At 41.1% G+C, this 18,987-nt stretch overlaps 2 protein-coding genes across 3 annotated transcripts; one reads left to right on the top strand and one right to left on the bottom strand.

Moving 5' to 3' along the window:
* Positions 1–558: 558 nt before the first annotated feature.
* On the bottom strand, positions 559–6,462 carry tmem106ba (transmembrane protein 106Ba). The gene is made up of 8 exons (XM_027025647.2): positions 6,373–6,462; positions 5,236–5,427; positions 4,996–5,059; positions 4,395–4,554; positions 4,048–4,188; positions 2,712–2,758; positions 2,215–2,268; positions 559–2,003 (listed from the first exon to the last, which is right to left on the bottom strand). The coding sequence occupies exons 2-8, from the start codon at positions 5,423–5,425 to the stop codon at positions 1,883–1,885; spliced, it is 777 nt and encodes a 258-aa protein (XP_026881448.1). The 5' UTR covers positions 5,426–5,427; positions 6,373–6,462; the 3' UTR covers positions 559–1,882.
* Positions 6,463–8,426: 1,964 nt separating this feature from the next.
* Positions 8,427–17,239, top strand: lsr (lipolysis stimulated lipoprotein receptor). Of its 2 annotated transcripts, XM_027025639.2 has the most exons (11): positions 8,427–8,626; positions 11,400–11,726; positions 12,192–12,311; positions 12,720–12,776; positions 13,567–13,713; positions 14,085–14,288; positions 14,535–14,591; positions 14,795–14,923; positions 15,277–15,550; positions 15,745–16,210; positions 16,494–17,239. In XM_027025639.2, the coding sequence occupies exons 1-11, from the start codon at positions 8,587–8,589 to the stop codon at positions 16,527–16,529; spliced, it is 1,857 nt and encodes a 618-aa protein (XP_026881440.1). In that variant the 5' UTR covers positions 8,427–8,586; the 3' UTR covers positions 16,530–17,239. The 2 variants fall into 2 exon arrangements, with proteins under 2 accessions (XP_026881440.1, XP_026881441.1); XM_027025640.2 differs by lacking the exon at positions 12,720–12,776.
* The last annotated feature ends 1,748 nt before the right edge of the window (positions 17,240–18,987 follow it).

Raw genomic sequence — 18,987 nt, 5'->3', positions numbered from 1 at the left:
CCTTAATGATCAGAACATATAAGTTGTGATATAACTATTTACCATACATAAGTAACCATACATTTTTACATTAGATGACTTACTTATTCACTAATGCTTTGAATGATTTTTAATGGCAGTAAACTAGCTAGACCAGTGCACATTATATAGCTGTCAAACATTTTGTCACTGCAGACAGAATAATTGTCTGTCTATACACAAGCAATTATCCATCATAAAATAGGTTTATAGCCTATAGCCATGGAATGATGTTTCAAAGGGTTCATTAAAGTGGAAGAGAACAGGCATCTCTCCTGAAACTGGGACAGGAAGCAAAAACCATTTCCAATGGCATCAACAGATGTGCGTGGTTGTTTTGTTGAGAGACACCCAGGGCGCTGCATCGGGGCATTTAAACCCTTTCAACGGTAGTCCAGCCGAGGAAGCACCCTACCACAGCCACGGTCAGTCACAGTACAGTGACGGCTCCTTTCCCTTCCTCCCGCTCTTCCTCAGTCACAGGACCAGTTTAATATGATAAACAGCCCTACTAGATCTTTAAAGTAGGACTTCACACTCTACATTTTAAGATTCTTTATTTCCAAGCGTCTGGATGAAAATGGTTTGTAATGATGCATCATAAAATCTCAAAATGGCACGTTCACATGTGTTGCGTATACATTCTGGGACTCGTTTTCCAAAAGTATCGTGGTGTTAAGATCATCTTAAATGAAAAAGAGAGAAACTTCACTATGAAACTCGCTCTACCATTTAATGATTTCTAAATCACGTTTCTCTAAAAAAAAAAAAAATCAAGAGAAAAATTGTTAAAATGGCACCACCTTGTGAGCATATGGTATACTCACACCATACTTCTGAATCACATGCTAACACGATGCACTTTTTTAAATACATCTTTCTGGAGATTGTAAGTAAATGATATACAGTAAATGCATCTTGCATTGCTCTTGCAATATAACACTTTTTAGACTGCTAAACGTAAGCTGGAACTGGACAAGGATTTTAAAAAACAGTCTGAGAGTGATTAATGTATGGTGGCCACATCACTATTTAAATCACAATATTACAACCCATAAACAATAACAAAAAGGCAACAACACTAAGCAGAGCACATTGCAGCAATATTAATATCGCTTTTTGAAAGGTTTTCATCTTATGAAATTAATTTCTTTCGAATGTTTCATTTTCAGACTCTGGCCTAAAATAAACAGCATGTCAATTATTCGGTTCGGTTGATTAATTGTCTTCTGATTGTGTGGTTATCCACGATGACGCTACCTAAAACTAAAAAAAATTAAAAACCTAAAACCCCTACCTAAAACTAAAAATGTATACATTAGAAATCTATTAAAATATATCGCCAAATCATTATTTAAAAATAGATTTTAACTTTAATAATTTGGAGAAGTGTGTTAAATGAAGCTGTGGTGGTTCTTAACACAGTAATGCACATTCTTTTCCTCACATAGCTCATCACTCTTCATATGGAAAATTTTGTGGTTCATGAGTAAAGTCTAACCTTTTTGACTGCATTGCATATTTTTTTAATAGACAATATATTATTGTACACTTTTCTGCATAAACAAGCCTCTTCCTTTAACTCTCTTGGTCACTGAAACTGGAACTGAAAGTTTAAGATAACAATGCAATGCAAAGCCAAAGCAATCACTCTACTTCACCCACTCAGTCACTAAAAGTTATTCAAAAGTTGTTCCATCTCCCAAATCCAACTCTGGTGAGACAACAATAATGAGATCATTCTGACTGGAACTGCGGCCTTTCTGAGTTCACCAAACACAGGCACCAGGGGACATTCAGGGCACAGTTCTCTGATACGCATTGTTGAATAGAAGCTTAGTGTCCTCTGGGTCAAGGTCAGGGGTCACTCAATCACCATCATATGTCCACTGGGGCTGGTGGAGTTCGCGCCACAGTCCAAGTACAGGTATCGCTCCTGGGAAACCTGTTCAGCATGGCCAAGGTACATGGTGGTCAAAGTTATCCTGAGGAAAGACAATCAGACCAGACGGGAAGGTGAACCCAACCCCAACACACATGCGTGGGTTCCATTCAACAACATAGTAAAACAACTATCCCCAACACAAAGGAGTTATTGATTGTTAATAACCTGTAAGAATAAGAATCACATAGATGTTCCCATTGGTCTAACAATATATTCAAAATATGGTTAACAGTCAAATATTATGTACTTACTGCATCAACACCACAATGTTGTGCACTTTTATGTACTCCAATGTACAGAAATCACTGAAAAATAGACAAAATGTTTAAGCGGATGTAAACAATTTAACACTCAACTGTGTCTACACCCTGATAGCTCTCACTAAAACAGCCACTCTGAAAAAGAAAGTGTCTATGACTGTCCTGGAATGTTTAATCAGCAGCAAAAACATTTAAACATGATTGAGTTGTATTAACCAGTCAGGAAACTTCTCTACTAGGAGGTGATCCTCCCACTCTGCCAATAACTTTGTGAATGCATCCAGCAGAGAGAAGGGTAGAATACGGACTTAGCATGCCATGTCTAGAGAGAAACACTTGGGAGAAAAATGAGGATTGAGGGGATGGGGCTCCTTCTTTGATGAAGTGTGGCAGAACCCTACAAATGTTTTAGCACACGCAATAAAGTTTAATGAAAATGTGCCTGGCAATTCCAGGTTCAGATAAGAAAGAACTGTAAGAGTACTTACAAAATGCTTATCTCGTTGGCCATTACTGTGAGAACAGAAAAGTCCATCTGCACAGGAGCAGAGCTTCAGAGCTGATAGCGGATGTTAGCATTACACACAGTATTCACAAAGCACTAAAGGTGCCTGATTAGAAAATCATGTGTAACAGAGAAAAGGGCACACTGGACGTCCAAAGCTGATTTGCTCACTGTAACAACTAATACATTTCTAATTACATTTTCTCAACACTTCAATAGAAAAAAAACACAGCATAAATTCATATAATAGGGATAATATACAGGATCTAAAAAAATTGCATGCTTCTTTAACATCTGGCCCTGATTGCAAACAATATTTTTTCTAGAGCATGTATTTACAAAGCTAAATTAAGAAACGCTTGCTTAAATCTGAATTCCCATTATTCTAGTCTAGGGATCATGTCTGGATTATCCACCTCCTCCAATGTGTTGTACACAATGGCAGACTCATTGTGAGGTCTCCAGTGTACACCCTGCCGCTGTTATCTCCACTTCAGGTTGATTAGGAGTTCATGACTCATTCTGAACGGGACCTCAAAAACAACAGCATTCAGAGCCACTCCCTAAACTAACCTAACATTTTCCGGAGAAACGGCAGAGGTTGTGTAGTTGCGGTTGTGGCCAAACATCCAGAAGAAGCAAATTACACTGAGTCTGATATGTGAATCCATTAAAGGCTCAAGCTTATGGTTCAGTGGCCTGTGAGGGTATTCATCAGGTACTGCAGACCTGCAATATCCTGAACGTTAGACTAGCAGCAGCATTCCACTACTGGGAATGAGGTCAGGCCAGTAAAATCTGACTAGGTGTGGTAAACAACATTACCAGATACCTTTGCTTTGTTCTGGCTTGTTCTAACATCAAGATAACTGTTGAACATAAACTGCTGAATGGAGTTATGAAATAACTGAAGCCGATGCCTAAAGCTCCTCCTTCCCTAGTCCATATTTAAACCCACAGTCTCCACCATCCTCTGTGGCGAAACATTTGTCACCTCCTCTCCTCCCTCTGGTGGAGTAACTCAGCTGTGCTAGCGGGGTCTGCCCAGAGATGAGGCCCAAGTTCTGCCTCTCCTAAGGTTTCATAATTGCACCCAACCATCGCTGAAGGTGTAGCCTGCTCTCGTAGAAAAGTAAACAGCCGAGAGGCTCTATGTTTTTAATGTTACTTTTTTTTTTTGAAAAGCATACAACTACAGGACTACTAAGATCAGTGGTCCTGTGTTAAGATCAGATATGCACAGATATGTGAAACAGGACCTGCTATGAAAGCAGTGATAACTGAAACTTGACAATAACACACCATTGTTCAGAATGTACCTGTTGCATGTCCAGGGGCATAACAGTTGTCACATTGCTCATAAGTGACTTTCCAATCACCGTGTTATAGAACTGCACCTGTGCTGTGATGTTTGCCACTTTTACAGGATAGTAGTTGTTGTTAGTAATGTTGAGAGTATTCTAACAAACGAAAGGAAAAAGGAAAAAAAAACAGATTAATTCAAATTTAATTCCACCAACATCAAACAGCTCAAAATGCCTACACCCATCTTGAGTGTAGCTCAAAGTGTATCTGTAATCTGATTAGCCCTCTTTAAGCTTTAAAACAGGGCTTCATTCACACAAGGTGCCAATCCACCAAAGATGGAAGAAACATAAGCTCTTACTGTGATGTTGATATACATGATTCGTTGTTCTGTATCAAAAGTGACATACGAAGACTTCACACCGATATAGTGAACGTCTATGGCACGTGGGAACAGGAAGAACCCAGCCAGCACGAAGAGCAGTATGCACAACAGCACTGACAAAAGGACGTACAGCTTTCTGGAAATGTACAGACATCCATATTACAGTCACACAAAGGTTTCCATCTGATAGAGTATATATGTAAAATATGAGCGATAATGCCATATAATATGGCTGCTGGAATAAACCAGCAATGCATATGCAGAACAGCACTCTCAATATGTTAACGTTTTTCATGTAGGTAAGTTTGCATGTCTACCAGTGCATGTCTTCCTTTTCGTATTTAACAGAATGGTAAATGACAACACAAGTATTTTCTTATGTAACATTTCAGCTGCCTGGTATTAGCCTCCATCGGGGGTGAATTAAACTTCTTCAATCAGATCATAAAGCTCATAGGTAACCCTGCTGGATAATGACAATGGCCACATATCTCCATAGCAACACATTCAGAAGAGCTGGAATGTATCACAGCTGTAGTGTGTGTGAGACACGATGAAACCGTACTGTGAGACTTACGTTCGTCTTGGCCTCAGTCTTTGGTCGCTGTATGGAATTAAAGCAACAAGCTGATTTTCTTGTTCTGGACAAGAGGTAAAGCACACCATAAGTACCATAACATATTGACTTAATACATTTCATAGCAGTTCTGTAGTGCTCCAAATTTGTTAAAGAATATCACTAGAGAAATAAGTGGAGCCAGTGAACCAGTTAAAAGTGTTAAAAGTGAACAGGTGCAATTGACAGCCATGCCTTTACCTCTTGGTATTCGTCCTGTGCCTTGACAACTGGGACAAGTGACACTGTCCCTGCCTGTGAACTCAACGTAAGGGAACTGCAAAATGTCACTCTTCTCATCCTGTTCTGGTTCAGAGTCAGGCTCCTTTGGGCTTAGGTGTTCATGAGCCGGACTCTTGGGTTTTGGCAAGGAGAACGCGGACTTCCCCATGGCTGGATTTATCAGGGAGAGAGAAAAGTGAAACCACTGAACATTCCTATATTTAAGTGACTGTGTGAAATGACTAACTCAGAAGAAACAAGCAAACAAACAAAAACAAATGTGGATTTTGTGAATTTCACACACACACACACACACACACACAAAAAAAATAATAATAAAAAAAAAAAAAAATTATATATATATATATATTCAGGTTTCATACAAAATTAAGATACTGAAAAACTATGTGAAATTAAGTATGTGAAATTGCACAATGTTTACATCATTTTAAGGGTATATTTGTTTTGATCTTTTTGATGTGTCATTGTTCAACTAATTCATCTGTTAAAATGCACTTCACCAGGGGCTCGGACTGCCTGGTTCACAAAGACACTATTCACCCCTGCGTTTTATCATTTTAAAGACTCATTTCACTAATTAAAATCGCAAGTGTACAGGAGCATTTTAATTTGTTTCCTAGTAATAGAAACATTCATAATAATCATAATAAGCGTATAATGCAGATAAGCTTTGCGTGCACAAGCGTTATATGCAGCAATGAGCAGATAAGCCTGTCTGGAAATCTACATCCAGCAGACTCAATACATGGCCTGTATCCAACAACAAGACGCTCGATATTATTAAGAAGAAAGGATTACACGTCAAGGCTTTCTCTTGCCAGCTCGACTAACCTACATTCAAACAATTATCACCAAACCCGCCGAGGGCCGAATGGCAGCCTGTCAGCAAGGACGAGGTGTAATTGTGCGTCGTTACTCCCTCAGGACATCGGTGTTCAAGGCTGGAGCCTGTTTGTGCGTTCAGACTTTCCTAATCACGATGCTGTCATGCTTTTAAATGGCTCTGAAACATCACGGCGACATAAAAGTCACACGGCGGACGTTAAATCGTGTGGGATAAGGATGAATGCTAAACAACTGTTACCCAGTTCTTACCTCTGTTTTAATACGGGATTCAATGTTTCCTCTGCAACGCAAAAGTAGGAATTTCTCTCTAGGGCTCCTGGCAGATCCTCGCTAGGCCACGCCCACGCCTCTTCTTATTGGTTGTTGTTGGACGGGAGTGCTAGCGATAACTCGTTGGACCACGCCCACACCTCTTCTTATTGGTTTCCGCTGGACGGGAGTGTGCGCGATAACTCGTTGGGCCACGCCCATGCCTTTTCTTATTGGTTGCTGCTGGACTGAACTGTGAACGTCACACTGTTTCTGTAGCGTTTGCTTGTTTTTTTCCGTATGAAATCAAGGTTCTTCTCATAGTTACAGTGGCCGGGAAGACCCATCGAGTTACCAAACGCTCTGCAACGGCTCAAAACATATTAATCAGAATGATTTAACGTCATTCTTCAGTTTCTGAAGTTGAACACATTTTTATTTTATTTTTTTGCACCACAAAAAATGTAGCGCACGTGTTCTCATTTTGATTAATGTACTTTGTGTAATTGCAGGGCATTTTTCATTTGTAGCGCGATGGGTCTTCATGGCCCATAGTACTGTTACAAATATTATTTTACAATTATGACTTGGTTAAACATAGCATATTTGTCTTGATATATATATAAATTTTGGGGTTATTTCCTAACTGCTTTACATTCGTGACAAAAAATAGAATTAGTCTTGGTTCAAGGACCATGGTATTCTCGTTTTCTAATATTTAATGTTAACATGTTACAATAAAGATTTTTTATTCGTTATTTACTTATTTTATTCTTTCAGTCTTTATAACATGGAAAGTGGATTCCCATGTTTCTTTAAAATTAGTCTGTGAATTCTTTAAAGTGGTGATTTATAGTTACACACCTGAATTGCCACCATTTTTTTGTCGAGCAGAGAATATAATTTTATTTAAAAAAACATCCAAATATCAAAATATCCATAATTTCTAAGACTCACTAGTGTCACTACAGTACATTTATATAACATTTAGAAATGACTGGACAAACTGTTATTCAAGTTCAGATTTTTAGTTAAAAGCAAAGTCTACAAGCTGAAACTTTGGCTCACATTTGATAACCACTGGAGGCAGACGGTTTGATTATGTGATCTCAATATTCAGACACTTACTTTTTTTTTTCTCTTTTTTTTTTTGCATTTATTTAGTTGAGATTACAGAATCAGTGAGTTTCGTAGCATGTTCGCCAACTGTTAATGAAGATCAGAAATTATAGTTTCATTTCAACCTACTATACATATCCTCATTAAATTTAAATAAAAGTATTGAATCAAAACAGTTTCTCTTTTGTTTAAATCATCACATCCGTGTTTGAGTAATCCCATCAGCAAAGTCTGCTAAAGCCGACTCAAGATGAAGTGTTCAGATCAGATCCAGGTCCTACAGATTTCCCATCCTCCCTTTACCTGGGAGTCAGGTGTGATGACAGAGTGGACCAACAATTACATGAACCAGTGGACCAACAATTACATGAACCATTTCATCAACATTCAGAACCGGATCTGATGTCCAGATTTGAATATCACTCAGATGAACGGCAGAATTAGTCAGGGCTCCGGCCTTCTGGACTGCAAGTACGGAGAAGCCTGGAGATTCAGACTGGGCTATTTTTCCCTTAGAGAAAAACCCTTCAGACCCAGAGTTCCTAATATAGCCATGACTACAGTGTGATGTGCGACTTTAGTGGCGTGTGCGCGTAACCCACTGTGCTGTGTCTGTAATCATTAACCTTTTCGTGTGCGTAAGAGGACCAAACCATTTTCTCACTGCGCTTGAGGGACAGTGGGTGTAGCCCGTTAAATATAAAACGTAAAACATACTACATTTATACTCAAACAAGAGAAGGTAATCCATATCAGCCCGTTTTGGTATTTTTAAAGACTCACTAGAATAATTTCCCTTCATAATACATAGTTATATAGAGATTATTATCAACCGAACCCCTGCTGGATCAGGTAAAGCAGCTTTCGTGAGGTGCTGTCTGCCTTCCTACTTCACCTGTGGAGTTTCACGTTACTGTCTCAGACCAACACACAAAATGGAGGGTATACCTGCGTGAGGAAAATACTGCGAGAAAGCTGCGGATCCTTTTTTCCCCCCCAAATGTGTGATCGAATTTTCCATTCGCACCTTGGTATTTAACGCTGGATATATATTTTTTTCTTTTTTGTCATTAATTTAGGGGACCATATCTCAAAATGAGACTAACTTTAATCCTTTTCATCTGCTTAGTAACAGGTACGGGAGTTTTAAGTATTTTCAGTTGTTGTTACATGTCTATAGTGAGTTCATCTTGTCTTTTTAGAAATCTTTAGCCTATTAAAGTTATTTGGATAGACGTGCCGTTTAGCGGTTTTGTAAGCGAAGGCAAATTTGGCGAATAAAATACAAAAACAGCGTAGTCAAGGCCTAACGTTATGCTGTCAGATGCCTGGCACTAATGTCTTATAAGTGATATCCTAACATATATTTGTAAATGACTAACCTTTTATAAAGTTATTAGGCATGTTTGCTGTGCTATTGTTCCTTATTTTTTCCGGTCTATGATCATTAACCTACTTGGAAAGTTATGTTTTAATTCCACATGACCCCTTTTAACATAAGGCAGTAGGTGAGGTGCGCGTTCCCGTGAAGAGCGTGGGGAGGTGGTCACGGCGTGTCCGACAACGGTGTGGCTCAAGCCTGAGTCATCGACACCGGACAGTCCCATAGCTGTCCGCTTTCGTCTAGCGCAGCATTTCAGTGTGATGTCACGTAGATATAATGACGCTAGTCTGCTTTCTTGTAGGGTAAAACTAACCCTAACCCCCGCATCTCGCATTTACTTAGTTCTTTTATCGAGCCTTTTTTTTCCTGATAGAAAATCTCGCTCTCTTGAATATGCGTTGCTCCAAGAAACACGATTACCACTTCGTTTTTAACCACATCTTGTTTTCTTTCACTCGTAGTGTTTGAGCTTGCAGGAATTCAGATGTTCATTGGTGAAGATGTTCACTAATGTGTAGTTAGGCTTTTTGTCTTTTAAAAGTTTCAGGACGCTTGCAGCAAGAAGTTGCCTGGTGAGCTCTCAGGAACAGTAATATATATTCCCTTGTAACTGGATACAGTGAGCATTGACCTCCTTGTCTTTCGTGAACATGGGAAGAGTAGTGCAGTAGAAGATGAAGAACTGAATTGACTAGGGTGGTATTGGGTGGAGAGATCCTTATATTACAGCTGCAGTGACTGAAAACTCTCTAAGTGAGACGATGCCAAACCACATGGATGTGCACCAGTTGTTCAGGAATAATCTCTGGGTCTAAACAGGCTTTCAGTTGAAGCTGAATTGCATTCCATGTGATTTAACAGTGACAATCATTAACAACCTGTGATGAATCTTACTAAATGAATTTTGTACATAGCAAGGTGACCCAACAGCCAGAGATTATTCCTGCTGTATGTTTCCTGAAGCTGAATCAGGTCTACTGTAGCTTGCCTTAACCATGGAAGTGCTTTTCCTGATTGTTTACTTTCATTGTTTTGCATGAAAGTTCCTTATCAAGAAGTGGCGGGATATGACTACTGCATCATGATAATTGCATTACATTTGCTAAAGGCATGTTTAACCCCTGTAGTACTTTCTTTTCACAACAATGCTGAATAATTGTTAAATGCTTAAATACTCAGTAGCAAGATGTCAAAATAAGAGCTTCAACACAAAAGTTATGGTTTAACCAGGGTCATGGAAATGATCAGATACTGCATATGAAAAGGAAAAAAAAACTTTTAACTTACCACAGCCACCAGTAATAAATATCAGGAAATATGTCACCATTTTGTCACCAATGGCATTTGAAAAGGATACCTTGTTGAAGTACTGATTGCCATCCATTAACATTTGGTTTGTCGTCAAAAATCATGGCGTAAATCAAACCAAAACTCACACGTGTGTGTGTGTGTGTGTGTGTGTGTGTGTGTGTGTATGTACATAATTCTTGTGCTACGCTATTGTATAAATTATATTAATTTGCTTAAGTTTACTAATTACTAAATTCTACAAATATTTTCTTTAGTACTACTAATGAAATAACCCTTACTGGAAAGTCAAAGCTTTCAGTCTATTGGCCTTACTCACTTTACCTGTCGAACAGTGCTACACCAAAGGCTATGCTAAAATAAACCACACCATGGAGGCATTTCATGGTTTCTTCTGTATAGTGTAATGTGTCTTGCAGTGTCTCCACCAGAAGAACACAAATGTGTAAAGTCTGGCTCACATAGTGATATTATTCACGCTTGTTTGACGGGTTTTTGCTACAGTGTGGTAAAATAGTCAGGTGAAATATGAAAATCATACGCATGAGCAGAGTGTTGAAAAGGTAAGGCAAGATGGAGCATGCCTGTTTATGTCTATAAGGCCAAAACTGGTACAGTTCTAGGTTACATAAAGGGGGAAATAACTCACACCATTCATGTTGTCAAGTGAGGATATGTCTATCACCAAGATATTAAGCAGTGTCAACTAGGTGCACACCTGGAAAAATAAATCGGATTTTTTAAAATCGGATCATCCAGACAGTGACCCTTTATGGTTAAATGATTTATAACATTTTCACACTGATCATCGCAGATGGAAGGTATCCACAGTGTTTGGAATCCCCAGAATCCCTGTTGGAATGAATCGCCTCCCGTTTCCCAGCCCACGCACTGTTTCAATTGGTGGTTGGCGTCTTAATCCACCCTCTTTGGAATTGCTTACAATGGCCGTTGAATACCATGAGCTAACAGAACCTTTTTGAACATGTCACCAAATACCAGTGCACAACATGATGGAAGCAATATTTCCATTTTTTATGGCAATTTAAATTTCTTTTGAATGTTATATTTTGACAGGATATTAATCTTATTAGTCTTATTTAATCTTGCTGCCATTTTGTGGTAAAAATGTCAGTTTGTCCATACTCTTGGTAGCTGTCAGTTTGGAAATGGTGGTTAACTAATCATCACTAACTAATCTCATCTTTTCTTACAGGCTTCACGACAGCGGTCAACGTCATTTGTCCAGTGAAGCGTTATGTGGTCATCCTTTTTCAGCCTGTCACTCTTAGGTGTGATTACACAACCACTGCCACAGTTGCCCCTCTGATCACCTGGAAGTACAAATCGTTCTGCCGAGACCCAATCCAGGCTGCCTTGAATCCAAGCAGTATTGAGAACACCTTGGTGCAGGCCAACCCCAACTACAACCCCAACATCGAGTGTGCGGACAATACGAGGACCATAAGCATTGTGGCCTCGAAACAGACCTCTGTCACGCTGGGAAACAACTACCAGGGCCGCAAGATCAGCATAATCAACAGTAAGAAACAGTGATGCTACAACGCAAACGGCTGCAAATGTTCAAATTGGAAGTGGCTTTTTTCCTTCTACCGTCGAACTACTTCCAAATGTTAATTTCTCTGATTGAAAAAAAAAAACCCTTGAATTTAGGTACATCTACTGACGTACAGTTGCAGGAATTGTGAGGTGACCTGAAATTGCAAGAGGGTTAAGTTTGGGCATGCAGCTAGCTAGGAGTGGCAGAGACCGGTAATTAAGATACTAGTAAAACTTGTAACCATTGTCAGAGTAGATCAAAATACTGCCTTCCCAACAGCTGTGCTGATAGGTAGCAATGATACCATATTATTGTTAGAATAAATAGTCAAGTACTTCTTGACCATTAGTTTAATATCAGTTTATGCAGAGCCTTAAAAGGAGCAAGGATAATAATGTGGGTTGGGTGTGTCCCACTGAAGCCACTGCCTTTCTTGCTCCTACCCAGATGCCGACCTCAACATCGCCCAGACGGCATGGGGTGACAGCGGCGTATATGTCTGTAGTGTTGCTTCCTCACAGGACCTCTCAGGAAATGGCGAGGACTACACCGAGCTCATTGTATTGGGTATTGTGTTGTATTGAATTATATTTTGCCCCCACACACCCCCCGCGAACACGCACACTTTGTGAATGTGTACAAACCTTAGTAAATCCTTTTTCTTTTCTTTTTTTTTGCTGCCACATTTTTAATGTCACCACTATAGACATTTCTGACTGTGTTTCTTTCCTTTGGTAAGTGATGCATTTTGCTAGCATACTGTAGTAGAGCTGAAGGGGTGAAATGCCGTATGGAGCGTTTCTTTTGGTTTGTGTTGACTTACCAAGTGCCGTTGGCCCGACGTGAGCCCCTTTGTCGTCACCAGTGAATCTGAGCTGTAGACTAGAGCAGTTTAAGAGCAGATAACGTTTCTGCTGGGGCAGATGCAGCAGAGCCTCTTTCAATAATTATGGCTTTGTCCTCCTTCTTTCACAGAGAGAAAGTCAAATACTACAGACCTTCTGCCTGGCATTGACTTACTGATCATGGAAGGTACACTATGTGCACCTCTAGTACTAGAATGCCGCTCAAGCTATGCACTTTTATCTCCACTCAAACCTTCAGAAGGGAAGCTACTGTGTAAAAGATGAAAATAAAGAGGAGATCATTTGGGGAGGTGGTGGGAGGGGTGTTCCTCAAGCACGTTATGCCAGAGTGGCACTTCTAAATCGGGTGCGTATTATTATTATTATTATTAGAAGCTAGTGGATGATTAAGATAATTGGGCCGTATGAGCAAGGTGTCTCGTGCATCATTTGAAAACTCCAAGGGATAGCTCAGCCCTTGGTTGTAGTTGTGGATGGTGCTCAATCTCTGGGATGGTGACACAAAATATCCAGGCTCAAGTCCACTCCTAACTTTTGTCGTGTCTGTGTGGAGAGAATGGTTATGATCTTTGTGGGCAGATTTGTTTGGCTGTGTTTAGAAGTCAACCAGTTGGGCTGATGTCTCTCTTTCTCTAGAACTCTGTAGTCTTTCTGGGCTGGTATGCAGAACTGTGTAGTGGTGTGTTGTATTCCCTGTGTTAATCATACAGTTATGCCAGTACTGCTGTGACATCCAGTTGCAGTTTGCATAGTTAAGCACACACACACTCATGCATTCTGTAACCAATTTTTCAGAATTTCAAAATGTCCTTAACCCAAGTATGTTCTTGCAAATTTGTATGCAGTTCTGAAAAATTGTTGAGCGTCTCTTTTGAGTGTTGAGTATTTGGCAGTAGTTGCTGAAGCTGTGGTACTGGTTAGATGTGATCCAACCAGTTTCTCTCTTCCTCTCTCAGACTGGTTGCTTGTAGTGCTGGTGGTGCTTGGTTTCCTGCTGCTGTTACTCTTTATTGGGATCTGTTGGTGTCAATGTTGTCCTCACACATGCTGTTGCTACATCAGCTGCCCCTGCTGCCCAGAGCGCTGTTGCTGCCCGCGAGCACGTGAGTGCACACGTTCATTCATTCACCCATCCATTCACCCATCCATTCACCCATTCATTCACCCATTCATTCACAGCGAACCCATGACTTCATACACCCAGTTACTCACCTAGGCGTTGTTCCTGTCTGCAGTTACCATGGTGGCTGCATAATGAAGTAAATGTAGTTTCTCTTCTAAACTCAAAATTTATTGCCGCAATTGCCAGTAGGCACAGCTGAATGGCTGTTGAGTTGCAGATTTACCAACTTGGTTCACTTGCTCTTATTATTTAATGGCTTATTTGTAGTTTATTTATTGCATTCTGTGTACAGTATTATGCGGGTGAAAGATGATGTAGACACTAACCCCTGGGTTTTTTTTTTGCTCACAGTGTATGAGGCTGGTAAGGCAGTGAAAGCAGGCCTCGCCAGTCAGTATGCCCCAACCATCTACGCCTCCAGCACATATGGGCAGCCAGTCTACGCCCTGGGGATGCAGACACCAACACCCCCCATTCCGCTGTTGCCCATCACACAGAGCGGTGCTGGCCACGCCCCCAATGGCTTCAGCAGGGATATGGATGCCCTCAGCTCGGGTGGGTAGCTCTTCCGCACCCAACGATTTTCTTTTCTGGAAAGCAATGCATTCAGTAAAGCTCGGGTAGCTAGTTTAATAAAATGTTGGCTTTGTTTGCCAAAGTAATGAGAATAAAGTAGGTTCTCAAGCCTGCACTGAGTGCTTGAGGTATAAGACATCATGGTTGAGCCCCGGGAGATGAAGGTTTTTACAAACGTCAGGTCGGCTGCAGCTGGCTCACTGATGTTTTCTCCTCCTGTTGTAGTTGGCCATGGATCTCAGGTACCTTTGCTGCTTGACCATGAAGGTGCACCAACCCAAAGTAAGTGAAGAGGGAAAACTTGTCGCAGAAACTCTAGGTTCTGCCTGCTATACATCCGTGAAGCCACCTGCAAACCTCTACTTTAATAAACTGCTGTACAAGGCCTGAGATCTACCAGCAAGAAGCTGAACAAATAATGTTTAAATGCCTTCACTGACTTTTCTGATTCAAGTGTATGAGGGCTGAACTTGGTTGTGTTTTAGCTCGAAGTGGATACCGTATCCAGGCCAACCAGGACGGGAATCCCACGCGTGTACTGTACTACATGGAAAGAGAGCTGGGGAACCTCGATCCCAGCCGCCCGGGAGACTCAGCAGGCAAATACACCCGCCGTGAGTGTCCTTGAGCTGGGGTCTGTCCCTGCAATCTCTCCCCATTTCTGGGATTTCTCATTTCTGAGGAGTGATTTATAGTGAATCCAAAAGGCCAATCTGGGTGAGACTGTGTTAAGTATCTCCTGGATTCTTCTTTTGTCTTGCCAAAAGTTTTGGTGATTTGTGTTGTGGAATAACTAATACAACCCAATATTTTTCCTTCTCTTTGGTATCATAATCCTTTTCTTGCTTCCACTCACTCACTCACTGACACCTACTCACACCTACCCTTCCTTCCTCATCCTGTGATCCTGCAATCTCTTTTCTTTCCACTTTATTTTCCTTTTTCTTGTGCTCATTTTCTCTGACAGTGGAAAGCGTGAGCGAGATCAGCTCACTGCACGATCCCGCGGATGTACGCAACCGTGTCCGTGCCAGACCTCCACAGCTGAACACTGTGTATGACGACGAGAACATGAGCACCATCAGCAGTGTATCTCAGCACAGATACAGAGACGATCCCAGGAGAGGGGGCGGGCCTGGGGGCTACCGCAGCCGCACTCGTTCCATGGAGGACCTTGAAGACGTCGGGCGGCGTTACAGAGATGATGAATGCTCTGCTAGAGACCGAGGACCCAGGAGAGGGTGAGTAGAGTGAAGAGGTTCAGGGGTCAGAGGTCTTATGATGACCTTATACATTTCAGACACCTGCCTCTTTCATTTAGTCTTAATTGAAGCATATCCTAAACCTTCGAAGGTTGGTGAACTGTTCTCAGTTACAAACGCTGCACTTAATCTTAAAACCGTAAATCCATGATGATTATTTCCTTGCCTTGCAGCTCTGAGAGTGAATGGAGCAATGGCACACGTGAGTACGGCCGCGACTTTGATGACCGACGGCGGCGCGACTACTCCCCAGATGACCGTGGCCGTGTCGGGCCCAGCGATCCCCGCGGGCCCGGCTTGCAAGGCCGGCGCACCCGTAGCCGTGAGGACCTGATAGAGCTGAATCGTGAGCGGGACCGCGAGCGGAGTCGCGCAGGCAGTCGTGGCGCGTATGATGACACTCTGCTGCTGGAGGCCATGGAGAGGAAGAGGCTGGGCGAACAGCAGCGAGCACGGAGCCAAGAACGACTGGACACCACCGCCGACAACTCGGAGCGGCTCCGGGGTGCACACGGGGGAGTGCCCATGCTGCCCCTCACCCGGCCTGTAGGAAACCCCGATCGCTTGCCAGCCTCCCCCCTACCCTATGCAGACGATACAGGCAGCTTACCCTCGTCCAAGAAGACCAACCTTCGCAAGGTGAGAACCAGACAGTTATGACGGACTTTTATACATCATCTTATATTGCGCCATTTAAAGATGTTTTGTCCTGATGGGGAAATAACAAATTGTTAACTCAAAAGTTTCTTTTGTTTCCTTAAGCAATGGGTAAAACAAAAAAGAGCAAAATAAGGCCAACAAATGTCTGACAATGGTCATATTTACACTGTAAGAGTGTGGACCAAAGGTGCTGGAATTGTGTGTGTTAAACCCACCCGCTGCAGTGCTGTGTTATTGATTTAAATATGTCTCTCTTCTGCAGAATGGAGCAGTGAGTCGTGAGAGTTTGGTGGTGTGACGCATCAGTGAGCTCTTCTAGAATGTTACACGTGACATTTGAGCTTTTGTAAGTTTGTAATATTTTTTTTGTCAGTTATGAGCTGTATATCATAGGGTAGGCGGGTATGTTGACATGCAATTGTGTCTGCGAAGCACAATGTCCTGATTTATTGAATTTTTACTGTTGAAATAATTTCTTAAATTTTTATGTAAATGTTCAAAGAATAAAACTTCCTCCTTTTTATTTAAAAAAAGACCTCAGACATGCATACCTTGAAAGACTGTTCCAATGATTGGTGAAGATTTTTCATTGTTTTGTTTTTTTTTGTTTACCATAATTTAACATCAATATTTACATCTCATAATAAAAACATGTACACACAACAAATTTTCACATGTTTCCAGCCTGCTGGATTCTTTCATGCTGTATTTGTTTTTAAAATCTAGGGATGGCAACAGTGATACCAGTGTATTGCTATATTTAAAGATGGTCTTACAAAAAGGTGCTGTCTGTTAATTTTAGAAATGTACTAATATTGTTTGTACCTTCTGTGTATTTTGTGGGTTATCATTGAAATAGCCAAAATTATGTAAATTACTTTAATACATTTTCATACATGTATTTTAAATAATTTGCGATGCTTTTATATTTGTATATTTTTTTTATAACAATCATGTCATAACTACTTTAATGGATGACAAATCACATTACAATAAATATGTTCTATGTGAGAGGTTTGATTTGTTTTTATTTTTTATTCTCCCCTCATGCTTTCCCTAGTTTTGGCCATTTTCCATGGTCTCTCATATATAGCCACTGGGTGGTGTAAGTCTTTCCCTCTGACCTATTTCACAGTCTTTGAGAACAAGAAAACCATGTTTAATCCCTCACTTGTAGTGTAACTTCATTTTACAGTATATGATTATGGTGAGGTTAGATGGGCGATCAGTGAATTGAACTGCACTTGGTTTGTTATATCTAGTTTTTATCTCGTACATAAATAAGCCACAAGTGTGTACCCCATTCTGAATTCAGAGATGTGTTTATATGCTGGAAAATTGATGAACTGCATTTCAGATGATTGTGTTTGATATAAGTTGCCAGTAAAAAGTTTAGATGCACCTACTCTGTTTAGTATTTTCCACATTTTTAGAATAAAACAATATCAAAAGAATGAAATAACATCACGACAAATATCATTATATATAAGTAGCCACCCTTTGATGACAGCTTTGTAGGGGCTTGGTGTTCTCTTAACCAGCTTGGAAGAAGTTCTTGTATACACTGAACACTTCCATGGTGAATAACTAAAATTCTGAATGCAGCAGTGCTGAAGGGGCTTTTAAAATTGTTTTATTATTTTATTTATTTTTATAGTTTCAAATATATATTTTTTTTGTTTTGGAAATCAACTCATTTGTAGACAGTCAATTTTCACTATTTATGTTTTTACAACTTTGAGAAGAAACTATTTAATTAAAATGCCTTGAAGACTATGAAAAACACATTCAGTCAGGTGTGTCCCAACGCTTGACATGTATAAGAAACTTATCAGGGCCATGGCTTCTCACATTTTCTTTGAAAGCTTGTTTGGTTTGGTAGAAATATCTGGCAGGATCTTGTTGGGCCTTGTTTCTCTGGTATGGCCTACTTTAGCTGCCAGCTGATGAAATGCAGCACAGAGGCAAGAATACCAGCACCTGTTGTGCCCAAGGGTCACATTTAGCCTTTTCTTTTTTTTTTTAATCATTATTACTATTTTATAGTTTGTTTTTTTTCTTTAACAGAAAAAAATGTTTTACTGCTCACTCTGAAAAACAGTTGAAGTGAAGATGCAAGCTTTGTCTCTGGTTGCCGCTTTAGTTCAAAAAGCAGAAAGTGGTTGCTGGCCAATAAAAGCATATCCCTTTTCTCCATCTGTTACATTAAAGAAGGCGAAAATCCAGTTTGGCTGTCTCTTGACTCTCTCGGCTATGAGCCTTAGTCATGGAGGGAGAACACAGGCTCGGCACACCCGAGGCCACCTGCTGCTCACTCCACCTCAGTACACCCGAGGCCACCTGCTGCTCACTCAAGCTCAGCACACCCGAGGCTACCTGCTGCTCACTCCACCTCAGCACACCTGAGGCCACCTGCTGCTCACTCCACCTCAGCACACCTGAGGCCACCTGCTGCTCACTCCACCTCAGTACACCCGAGGCCACCTGCTGCTCACTCAAGCTCAGCACACCCGAGGCTACCTGCTGCTCGCTCCACCTCAACACACCTGAGGCCACCTGCTGCTCACTCCACCTCAGTACACCCGAGGCCACCTGCTGCTCACTCAAGCTCAGCACACCCGAGGCTACCTGCTGCTCACTCCACCTCAGTATACCCGAGGCCACCTGCTGCTCACTCCACCTCAGTACACCCGAGGCCACCTGCTGCTCACTCAACTTCAGCACACCTGACGACACCTGCCACTTACTCAACTTCA

Source organism: Electrophorus electricus, chromosome 15 (assembly GCF_013358815.1).
Source record: "Electrophorus electricus isolate fEleEle1 chromosome 15, fEleEle1.pri, whole genome shotgun sequence".
Taxonomy (NCBI): domain Eukaryota; kingdom Metazoa; phylum Chordata; class Actinopteri; order Gymnotiformes; family Gymnotidae; genus Electrophorus; species Electrophorus electricus.
This window is presented reverse-complemented; position numbering and strand designations above follow the sequence as displayed.

Coding starts and splice junctions, on each gene's coding strand:
- tmem106ba (XM_027025647.2), bottom strand. CDS start 5,425: ATGGGGAAGTCCGCGTTCTCCTTGCCAAAACCCAAGAGTCCGGCTCAT. Junction 4,555..4,995: donor AGACTGAGGCCAAGACGAAC/GTAAGTCTCACA, acceptor GTACATTTCCAG/AAAGCTGTACGTCCTTTTGT. Junction 2,269..2,711: donor GCCAACGAGATAAGCATTTT/GTAAGTACTCTT, acceptor TCTATTTTTCAG/TGATTTCTGTACATTGGAGT.
- lsr (XM_027025639.2), top strand. CDS start 8,587: ATGAGACTAACTTTAATCCTTTTCATCTGCTTAGTAACAG. Junction 12,312..12,719: donor CACCGAGCTCATTGTATTGG/GTATTGTGTTGT, acceptor CTTCTTTCACAG/AGAGAAAGTCAAATACTACA. Junction 15,551..15,744: donor GACCGAGGACCCAGGAGAGG/GTGAGTAGAGTG, acceptor CTTGCCTTGCAG/CTCTGAGAGTGAATGGAGCA.